Genomic DNA, 11,989 nt, shown 5'->3' with positions numbered 1-11,989 from the left:
TGGTTGAGCTATATGGGAGGACCAAAAATGTTTTTATATTAGAAGAATAAAAATTGTTTAAATGTCAATTCAATTTTACTCTTTAATGTCAAATTAATTATTTTTTTCAATTATATGTTCAATGGCTTTATCATTTCGTCTATCAACAAAAAAAATACTATTACACTACTCCAAAAATATTATATTCTACTTTACAATTATAATGATTAGATATACCGAAATAGTTACATGCTTGGTGGTGGTTCAAGATAAAGTTCAAAGTTTTCGACTATTTAACCCTTTACTTTTGAGTTTGTCAGTTTTGTAGCTTTTACCTTACATATCTTTAGCTTTATACTTATTTTTTGTATCTGACATTAGTTAGCATCTAAATTATGCAATGCATTGTGTTTAGATTGTTGGTTTTAATATATTGTTCTTTGGTTAATTAAAAAAAATATAAAATTATCGTATCTTTCGACTATAATGCAATATGTCTTAATCTGTGTGCAATAATCTTTAACAATATTCATTTTAAAACGAAACAAGTACGTAAATGGAATATTGAGGACAACGTACACAATTATTAAATATTGTATTTCTTAATTAAAGTTGGAATATTACTAGTAGGTATCACATTACCATCCTCTCCTTTTTTTTGGTACCCTTTGTTTAAGATAGGTTTCAATTAAAAGATTTAAACATAGTTTGATTCACCATTATAAACATATCAAATCTCTTTGTCTCATTATCTCCAAAAAAATTTTATCAAATCACATTATCGATATTCTTTTCTTTTATCTATTAATTTAGTTGTTAGATTCACACACTATAAATGTGGTATGTAGATAAGTGAAAAATTTCAAGTACAACTCACAATCTCTTCAATAATATTACTAGTAGCCTATCAAGTATCATCTGAACTCCTCTTTCGGGACACGTCATTTCCCTTTTTAATCATACATATTGATGAGAAATTGATAAAGAAACTAAGTTGAAAAACATTTATCATTAAAGACACTAAAGTAATTTGATACTTTTTTTTTTAAAAAAAAAAACAACTAGGAGTATTATTTGCCAACTATTCAAAAGAAAAAGAATATAGGTGACACTATCATGCAACTATAAAAAAATCATTAGTTAATCTCGTTATCTCCACAAGTTAAGGAACTAGCTAAGTTCAAATCAACCCCCAACTTGTTTTATCGCTTTGAGAAATTTCAAATCACCCCTATAACTTGATTGATTTATCGCTATGCTTTCAGAGAAAATTTCTTGTGTTTACTTAGTCTTCAACTACATTATCTTTACACCGATGACAGTGACAATGGTCGCGTTGTGAGTGTGCTGAGTAACCTGCACTGGAGCGCTGCATATCTTCCGCACCAAATATTTTATCACTTGGATTAATTTATTTTTCTAGTCACAACACCTACATTTAAAGAGCTAGGGTGTTTATTATTCAAAAAAAAAAAGCTAGGTGTTTATTGTGGTGGAAATCGCTTATTATTTTCACAACATGTGGGGAATCACTTGTACCCCAAATAATTTTATTGGAAAACCTAGCAGCGTGAATTTTGGGGACTTAATGGAGTAGATTGAGGTTCAGAGGTTTGAGTGTGGGAATGATTAAAGCAATTGCACTAAGAATACCAATGTTTCAAATGATGAGTGTATACCTTTGATTAAAGTTCAGTGGAATTATTTACCCTCCACGAAAATTGTTTTTTCTTTCTTTTCTTGACAAATTCATCATCATGTCTTTCCACTGTCTATATTTTAAAATTTGAAAGCATTTAAAAAAGATATCGGCTCTTAGTAAAAATAGCGGATATCTGATAAACTATCTTATAGCGGATGAATTTATAGTGGATAATTTATAAGCTAATTGATTGAATTTGTAGTGTTTAGTAAAATTAACGGTTGAACTAGTTTATAAGTATGAAATGACATAAAAGAAAATGTTTGATTAATATTTAATTTTTTCAAGATGATAGGTTATTATTGAAAGAAAAAATGATAACCTATAAGTTATAAGCTTATAAGTTACTTGAAATGACGTTTGTAAAATAAAGTTATAAGCTAGTAAAATAAATTATAAGCTCTTTTTGAAAAACTATTACCAAAACAGAGTTTTATAATTAACCAAATGAGCTTATAAGCTATAAGCTATAAGCTAGCTTATGTGTCTTCCTAAACAGAGTCATTGAGTTTAAGAGATTAATGAGAAGCTCCATACAAATGACAAACAGGTAAGGAGACAAAAGATCTCCTTGTCGAATGCCTCTTGTGGGAGAGAACTCTTCAGTCTTATTGTCGTTCCATAAAATTTTAAAAGAACGGGACGTGATTCCATGATGAATAATGTTAATAAGTTTAGTGGGAAACTTACAATCAATCAGACAATTTTCAACAAAATTCCAATTAAGACGGTCATAAGCTTTTTCAATGTCAATCTTAATAGACATAAACATTTTGTTACCTTTCATGCGAGCCATGGAATGCATCATCTCTTGGGCCATAATAATATTATGATGAATTGTGCGACCCGGGATAAAACTAGATTGGCGAGGAGATATAATACCATCTAGCAGAGGCTTGATTCTATTAACAATTACTTTAGTAATAATTTTGTAAATGACATTACACAAAGCAATAGGACGAAATTGTGAAATAAACTCGGGTTTATCAATTTTAGGAATTAAACATAACAAAGCGCTATTAATAGAAGAAACAAGAGAAGGGTTAGACCAGACCTGATTCACATATTGATACACTGAGTCAGCAACAATATTCCAATTTTGTTGAAAAGATAAGGCGGGGTAACCATCCTCACCTGGGGCCTTGAGTGGGCCCATCTCAAACGGTGCTCTCTTGCACTCAGAAAAGTGGAGCGGACCACTCAACCTATCTTGTTCAACCTCAAGAGTTTGAGGATAAGTAGTCCACGAAATAATTGGGTCCCGGATGGGGTTCTCTTCACGATATAAATTGAGAAAAAAGTTCCTCACCATGCTACATAAGTCCTCCTGGTCTTCAATCCAATCCCCTGCTTCATTCCTAATAGAAACAATCCTATTACGCCTTCTTCTGACAATGGTTTTGGAATGGTAGTATTTTGTGTTCCAGTCTCCATCTGTTATCCATTTTCCTCTCGACTTTTGATGCCATAAACACTCTTCTTAGTAAAGTGTGGTAGCTAACTCGCCTAGAAGTTTTTTTCCAAACACTCCAGAAAGTTACTATGACCATAGTTTGAGCTATTCTGGATTCCATTCAACCTAGCTAACAACTCCTTTTTTGTTTTGAAAATGTTTCCAAAAATGTCTTTATTCCACTCTTGGAGATTGGTGGTGAGATTACTTAGATGATAAACTAAATCCCTATCTCTAACCCAATTATCTTGAAGAAACTGATGGAAATTCTCATGAGTAGTCCATGCAGCCTCAAATCTGAAAGGACGATTTCTACCAACATTGGGTTCTCCATCGGTGAGAACAATAATCAAATGATGATCAGATTGCACCCGTGGGAGCACCTTAGCAAAACCTTCATGGTATTTTACTCTCCAAGAAACATTACAAAGAATCCGATCTAGCCTTTTAAAGACTCTCTCTCTCTCTCTCTCTCTCTCTCTCTCTCTCTCTCTCTCTCTCTCTCTCTCCCCGTTCCATTGAGGCTCCATCCACGTAAACTTTGTTCCTGCAATGGTGACCTCCATTAAATTACACTCATTAATCCATTTGTTAAACCGGATACATTTTCCAATGTCTACACGTGCTCCTCCTTTCTTCTCATTCGGACTAGCAATCTCATTAAAATCACCCATGACAAGCCAAGGATCGGTAATATTAGTAGCTAAGTGACGAATTTCAAGCCATGTATCACTTCTCTCCTGCTCTCGTGGACTAGCAAATACAATTGTGAGAAGCCACAGGTCCATGTCCTTTTCCACTACCTGCATATGGAGATAACGAAAGTCAGTTTTGATTGGATTAACCTTGATATCTATTCTATTCCACATGATCCAAATACCGCCAGATAATCCCCTAGCTTCAACCAAAAGAGAATATTTGAATCCCAAATTTTTTTATAGTGTTTCGGGCAACAATGCCGCTACATCGGGTTTCTTGCAAAGCGGCCATATCCACTTTATTATTCCTACAAAAATTGTTAAGTGGTCTTCGGAAATTTTTTCCCTGAGCTCCTCTGCAATTCCAAGTAATGACCGTCATTAAAAAATATCATAATCATAAATTCATTGGACTATCCTGTGCAACATTCTTGCTGCCTTTCCCTTCAGCTGGGTTGGCACAAATGACCGCTTCGACGTTAACATTTGACGAAGTCTCTTCCAATTGCATATCATCATCAAATCCACCATGATATTTTCTCTCCCCACCCCCCATGAATCTTTTATCCCCCCTGAATTTCCAATTTTGCCCTTGAAAAAACTTCGGTTCGTAGAAACCGAAGTTTTTTTTTTTGCCTTGAAAACAAATTTCGGTTTCTAAAAACCGAAATTTACTCTGAATTTGCACTAGAAAAAATTCGGTTTCTGCGAACCGAATTTTTCTGCAAGGGCAAAATTGTAATATTGGGGGTATAAAAGATTCATGGGAGGGGGGAAGAGAAAACATCATCCACCATTAGTAGCACTGATAAGAATGGGTTTTAGAATGGTGGCATCAAGCTTCAGCCCATGTCCCATATCAACGCCCCCATTAATGTTTTGGACATCTCCATGTGTTTGAATTTTAGTTCTTGTTGGGCCAGACTTCTAGTATTTTTATTTTGGACTTGCTTGAGATTTGTTAGTCCCTTCTTAATCGTGTAACCTCCATCATATACCCGATGTTTTCTCTCCCGACCCCCCCCAATTCTTTTATACCCCCCGAAAATCCCATTTTGCCCCTTGCGGTATAAAAAATTTTTGCCAAACGACTTCGGTTTTTAGAAACCGCAGGAGTAGGACTTCGGTTAATATAACCCGATCGCTGAAAGACTTCGGTGAACGTTAACCGAAGTGTTTCTGTATATAAATACTCTGCTGTCACTTCTTATTATTCACAAAACGAGAATTTAAAAAGGTTACGGAAAGAAGATCAATTTTTGACGCATTTGAGGCTTGAAATCAAGATTGAAGCATCATCTAATGGATTCAAGACGCACCAAAGCACAAAACTCAGGTAACCACCGATTTAAATTCGTTTTTTCTTGCGTTCATAGGCTCTGTTTTCGCAGGTGTTCTGACAGTAACCCTTCGGGTAATATAAACCGAAGTCAAGTTATGTGACCTTAGGTTTATACGAACCGAAATGTTGATCCTCTGCGTTAGGCTTAGGCTTGGCTTGACTTGACTTCATATTGACTTATAAACTGTACTTCATATTGACTTGGCTTTATTTTGGCTTCATATTGACTTCATAGTGTGTCCTATGTGTTTAATTAGTGTTGTAATAGGATTGTAAATATTATGTGTGGTTGATTGATTGTTTTTTCATTTGCGTATGCTGTAGTTACGGAAGGCGAAATTAACGAAGTTGTCGAAGTTAGGCGACCTGTTGTGCTTGGCCTTTTTGCAACGGCCATTGTTCCATCTGGTCAACCAAGAAGTCCTCCTAATGTGCCGCAGCCGATAGAAATTGACACGTCGTCTCATTTTGCGACTGATAGGGAAGAGAACGACAGAGATGAGTTGATCAAATGGGCTCGAAGCGTGTCGCAAAGTTTAAGGTTCGCAATTATAGTTAGGCGATCCGATTCGGGCGAGAAGAGAAAGGCTCAATTGGTGTTAGAGTGTGAACGTAGTGGGAAGTATGTTCCAGCCAAGAAGAAGTTGAAATCCGATACCTCCGGAACAAGAAAATGCGAATGTCCTTTCCGACTCCGTGGGTATTACAACAAGGCAACAAAACTATGGCGTTTGACTATTGTCAACGGTATGCATAACCACGAGTTGGACAAAGGGCTTGAAGGGCATCTCGTGGCGGGGCGTTTGAAACCGCAAGAGAAGGAATTTATGGACGAGATGACAAGGAATGCGGTCGCTCCAAAAAACATATTGTCCACATTAAAGGAGAGAGATCCGGAAAACAAGACCTCTGCAAAGCAAGTGCACAACGCTCGTCATAGGTACAGAGTTAAAATGAGGGCGTCCATGACTGAGATGCAACACTTATGTAAGAAGCTTGATGATAACAAGTACTACTACAAGTATCGGACGGTTGTTGAAGATGGAGTAGAACATCTTCAAGATATATTCTTTGCACATCCGAGGTCCATAACTTTATTGAACTCTTTTCATACTGTGCTGATGATGGACTCCACATACAAAACCAGCAAGTACAAAATGCCGCTGTTTGAGATAGTCGGATACACTTCGACCGAGAAGACATTCAACGTTGCTTTTGCCTGGCTCAGTAACGAAAAGGAAGACAACTTTATATGGGCTCTGCAACAACTACGTTGTTTGTTAAGGCGTGAGACAAATTTGCCGAAGGTTATCTTGACGGATCGAGATTTAGCTTTGATGAATGCTATTCCGGCTGTGTTTCCAGAAGCGGCGGCGTTGGTTTGTCGGTTCAATGTTAAGAAGAATGTGAGGACCAAGGCAGCCGAGCTGGTCAAGGTGAGGGATGGGGAAAAGGTCAAGGCGGCGGACATGAGGGAAAGAGTCTGTTTGGCGTTCGAGGATGTGTTAGATTCGTCTACTGAGGCTGAGTATACTGAAAATGTTATGGCTTTTAGGAAGTTATGTGAGAGGTGGCCAAAATTTGTTCGGTACGTTGAAGAGACAATTTTGGACACTGACAAAGAGAAGCTCGTGAGTGCATGGGTGGACAAGTATATGCACATGGGCAACCATACGACAAATAGAGCCGAAAGCGCACACGGTGTTTTGAAAAGTTACTTGACCGACGGTCTCGGTGATTTGGTGAAGGGTTGGGAATCGATTCACAGAATGTTAGGCAATCAATTCACCCAAGTGCAAACTGAATTTGGCCAGAGCATGTCTGTGTATGGACACACATACCGGAAGAAAACACTTTACTCGACTTTGATGTTTAAAGTCTCTAGACGTGCAATGAGATACATCCACACTGAATCAAAAAGAGTCGAGTTTACTGGTATGGATAGCATGAAGTGTGGTTGTCTGATGAGGACTAACTACGGGCTGCCATGTGCGTGTTTGATTGCCAAGAAACTGCACCACAATAGGCCTATTAGACTCGATGAGGTTTACAAACATTGGAAGATAATTTGTTTCCAAGATGAAGAAGTTGGTGGCGACGTCGAGGACAATTATGCGTGCACGGCAGAGTGGCAAGCAATTCAGGTGCGTGTTTATTAAAGGCATAATACACTTATTTTACGATTTTACGATCATTATGCGTTGGTTTTTAATTTTTAATGGCATATTTTTTTTTGTTTGTTTTAGGAACGATTGAGGACAGCTGATGTAAGCATGAAAAATGAGATCCGAGATCAACTCCGCAAGATTGCGTATCCTACAACCACCGATGTGGAGCCTCCGACCACAAATGTAAAATCAAAAGGGGCTAAAAAGAAAAAGGTGGTCCGTGGAACAAGATCCACCAGCAGAGATAAGTCTCGATGGGAGCATGTTGAAGAATATTTCACAGAGACACAAGCGTCGCAATCGTCAAAGCCGTCTCCGTCAATTCCGTCCCACTCAAGGCCATCATCATCACAACCTACCGCATCAAACCCTATGCCTACGGTGTCTGAAGCTCCGCTCACTGTGTCCAACCCATTGCCACTAACCTCATCATCTCAAATTTTTGGAATTAACCACATGCCAAAATTCATGCATCCCTTCATTGAAGATATCATCAACGTGGACGGCGACGGCTATTGTGGTTACCGTGCCGTTGCATTGGCTCAGAGAGGCAACGAAGATGATTTTGAACTGATACGGTGCAACATGAGCAGGGAGTTGCGATTGAATAAGGATATGTATGTTGCTATATTTGGTTGCGAGGAGCGTTACCAATATATCTGTGATGCACTACTCCCACCCCCGAGGACGAGGCAACGTACTAGTATTAGGAATAGTGTTGCACCGATGGATAAATGGTTCACGTTGCCGGATATGGGACATATCGTGGCCACCATATTGGATAGAGTAGTTGTTCAGCTCTCCATACTTCAAAACGGGCCTTGTGAAACTTTTTTCCCATTGCGTTCCATTCCGTCACCAAACCCGTCTTCAAGGGTTATTTGCCTGGCGCGTTACCGGATCACTATGTTTTGGTAAAGCTTAAAGTTGGGTGTCCGATACCCAAATCAAACAAGTCGTGGAAGCAATATTGTGCTAAACAAAGTTTGGGTTGGGAAGATTCATTCATAGCTGCGCAACATAGGTTCGAGGAGATGATGAGCACCGAGAACGTTGTCCCCATCCAACTAGTTGGTGCAGGCAGTAGAGAAACTCCATTGGTGATTGACTGATCATTTGGCCTATTTTAATGTATTTTACGTTGTTATATATTTTGATGTAAAGAACATCCATTTTGTAATGATATGAATCGAGATGTAATGACATCCATTTTGTAATGAAATATATTGAAGTGATTTGGTGTTGTGTAATTGTTTGTGTCAATATAATGATATTGGTTGAAGTAATTTTGATGTTGTGTAATTGTATGAATAATTTTTCCAATATAAATGTGTCTGGATGAACAGCATTAACAATGGATTTCGCGTGGATGTCATTCCATGGAAGGTCGTGAGTTACAATATCATTGGTTGTCATGAAAATATATTTCGGTAACTAGGTACCGGAATTTACCCAGATTTCGGTAAATATCTGCCGAACCAGCCTATTTCCAGTGAACAAACGAAATTTTCGGTAGATTGGTACCGAAGTATGTTGTCATTCCGGCCAATAGTTACCGAACTAACATTTCGGTAAACATCTGCCGAATCGTACAAATTCCAGTGAACCACTGAAATTTTTGGTAGATTGGTACCGAAATAAGGGGGTATGACAGTAAACTTCGGTGAATATTAACCGAACTCATAAACTTCGGGGAATGCGAACCGAAATGTGTTTAAATTTTCAACTGTTTACTGGGGGTATAAAAGAAAACTGGGGGGTAGAAAAGATGTAAGCATATGCCTAAAAACTTGTTAAAAATCATATAAATAACTTAATCGATACGAACCCGTCAAATAATTTATATTTGAGATTACACCGACACTTTTTGTGGTCGAGATTGGACCGACAATTTTTATTTTTATTTTTATTTTTTTTTTGTGGTCAAGATTACACCGACATTTAGTTGTGGTTAAAATTACACCGACGAAATTATGTGGCCGTAATTAGATTGAATGTAGTATAAAACCGCCGTATGTGTATAGTTGTGAAAAACACGTTTGAACAATTTCGCAAAATGAGTGCTTCAAATCGGTCTGTTAATAACAATAGGGCGACATCTCATGCATTTTCAGTTAAGTTTCGCGGTAACGACGAGTTGTTCTGCGTTGACCTGTCGAACAATTTGACGACTATTCAAGCTCTTAAACGCCAGATCGAAGTCATGTATCGCTTCAAATACGGCAGACAAATCAAAATAGAAAAAATTGCGTATTACGAATCGACAATCGATCTGGCCAGTGATAATGTCGGTGGATATGATGAGCAACCGCGAAAATACGAGTGGAAGGAGTTGAAAAATGATGACGATGTGAACGACATGTTCAATGGGGTAGAAGTTGATCCGAAGTATCCACGTTTGTATGCTACCTTAGTAGTTACAAACTGAAATTTGGTTACTCATGTTGTTGAATTCTCAGTTATGTTGTCGTTGCATTTTCGTTTACGTTATCGCTGATTTTTCAGTTATGTTGATGTTGACCTTTTAATTAATGAATGCTTTTATGTTGCACGTTTTTTATGCTCCATCTAAATTTTCTAAACGCTCGCCAAACGAATCAACACCCACCTACCGCATTTAAGCCCACCTAACTCCGCTAACTACCAATCCACCTCATTAACGCTCACCTACCGCCATAATGTGCACCAAACCCATCTTTAAATTCACGTGTTTTGTTGAATTCAACAATCGACAGAAAAAAAATAACGGGAAAATGGATGTCTCACTCACACAACGAATGAGATCTACTCTTGCGGCAGTTTACTTCGGCGATGGAAAACCGCATTTGTTTCGAATCAATGACGGTGAAACGTTCGAAGGTCTGAAACAGCAGCTGTACCAACTGAATCGCACCGTCAACAACCCGAACGACAATAGAACGGTATCAAATCTCCTGTATCGAAAGCCATCAATTGGTTCTGACGGACGCGTTGCTTTCACTCGTATGGCTGTTGAAAACAACGATGATGTTGAAACTATGTTTTCAATCTTCGAGCAGTACTCCTCCACGGGGCCTATCGAGCTAGATGCGACACTGACAAGATCAGTTGAAGCCATCCTTGCTTGTCTTGTTGGGCCGGAAGACCCAAATAGGCAAACTAAGTGATGCGACCGTGTTGTTATCGTTTTGTTTTTTAATTTGCCTAAGTGTGTTTTCCTTTTCATCTTTGTTGTGATTTTTAGTTTGCCTAAGTGTGTTTCATTTTCTTGAAGTTATAATTAATACTAGTCGGTGTAATTTCAAAGATTTCGGTGAGATTGAATACCAAATTTTATTTCGGTAAAAGCATACCAAATTGTTCCCAGATTTCGGTATTTAGGTACCGGAATTTTGACTCGCTCACTGGAAATAGGTAATTTCGGCAAAACTTTACCGAACTCGTAATTTCGGTAACTGAAACCCGAATATTACCCAGATTTCGGTAATATCCTCCCGAACTTTTCTCTGGCTCACTGTTTTAGTATGTTTCGGCAGAGTTTTACCGAAATATATCTTTTCCCAACGAATGACTTTAAACTATGTATCATCCGTGGGATCATATCCACGCGAAATCACCTGTTCGGATATAATCGTATTTCAAATGAAATTCATACATTCCAATCCAAATCCAATTAAAAAACAAATTAAAATGGAAACCGCATTCAATATAAATCTATGTTCATACATCCCAGGCAAAACGAAATTATACGGACAAATTGTTCCATTGTACACGGTAGGTTAAAAAAAATAATAAAACATAGCGAAAACAAAAAATAAAAAACTACAAGCTGCTTGTTCCGGCATCTTCCGTTGTTGTCTTCTTCTTCTTCTTCCTCTTCTTTGTTCCTTCACCCGAGTCTCTTTTCCTCTTCCGTCGCACCAAATATGCATCTACAGGGTCCAAATCAGTGTAGGCTTTTTCAATAACCACCAAAGCATCGGCCAAATTGAGTTGACCATCGAGCGCTTTCCTCAAATCCGCTCGAACCTTCTTAGTCACTTCAGACACGTCGCATTCACCGCTCACGTTGTCCTCCTCAAGGTTAGCATGTGTTGGTGGATCCGCTTCAACCGGTGGCAATATCTTCGGATGAGAAACACGGTATAACCATGGAATGTATCCGGGTACGGTATCAAATGCACGCACAACTTTTGGTCCTCGCATCTCCTCTGTCACATAGTTGGCAGTCAGGTAGGAAGCAAATGCATCAGCAATCATAAACCGATTCATACCAGCCTTTGCAGATACATCAGGGTGCCTAGGGATAGACTGGACATGTCCGAATTGTCGGAGGACACGCTCTGGCAAGTGTGGATTGATAATAGCACTTCCACACATAATCCAACCAGTGTACCAACTGATATCTTGAAAGGGTCTGGTTTGCCGGTGCTCCTCATATGGGCAAAACACCACTTCATCCATGCGCATTGTATCCAATGCGGACCTATGCTCCCCTGGAAATTTTGGTCCTTTTAAAGGCAAAAATCTTGCCGCATAGGGATTGTCGTGGATGTATTTTGGATCAACAAAACGTCCACCAAAAGTTTTGAAATGCGCCATAATCCAGGCCTATTGAAAACACATGATATGGGTAAGTAAAATATTTAATTATAACAACCGATATTC

The 11,989-nt window shown here is 38.3% G+C and overlaps 2 protein-coding genes across 2 annotated transcripts; both read left to right on the top strand.

Moving 5' to 3' along the window:
• Positions 1-7,798: 7,798 nt before the first annotated feature.
• LOC123905151 lies at positions 7,799-8,260 on the top strand. The gene has a single exon (XM_045954786.1). It carries the CDS (start codon positions 7,799-7,801, stop codon positions 8,258-8,260), a length of 462 nt encoding a protein of 153 aa, XP_045810742.1.
• A 1,835-nt stretch (positions 8,261-10,095) lies between these two features.
• On the top strand, positions 10,096-10,488 carry LOC123905150. The gene has a single exon (XM_045954785.1). The coding sequence runs from the start codon at positions 10,096-10,098 to the stop codon at positions 10,486-10,488; it is 393 nt and encodes a 130-aa protein (XP_045810741.1).
• The last annotated feature ends 1,501 nt before the right edge of the window (positions 10,489-11,989 follow it).

The sequence above is a fragment of the Trifolium pratense genome, linkage group LG2, assembly GCF_020283565.1.
Source record: "Trifolium pratense cultivar HEN17-A07 linkage group LG2, ARS_RC_1.1, whole genome shotgun sequence".
NCBI lineage: Eukaryota > Viridiplantae > Streptophyta > Magnoliopsida > Fabales > Fabaceae > Trifolium > Trifolium pratense.
Note: the sequence above shows the minus strand (reverse complement) of the source record. Positions and strands in the feature narration are given on the sequence as shown.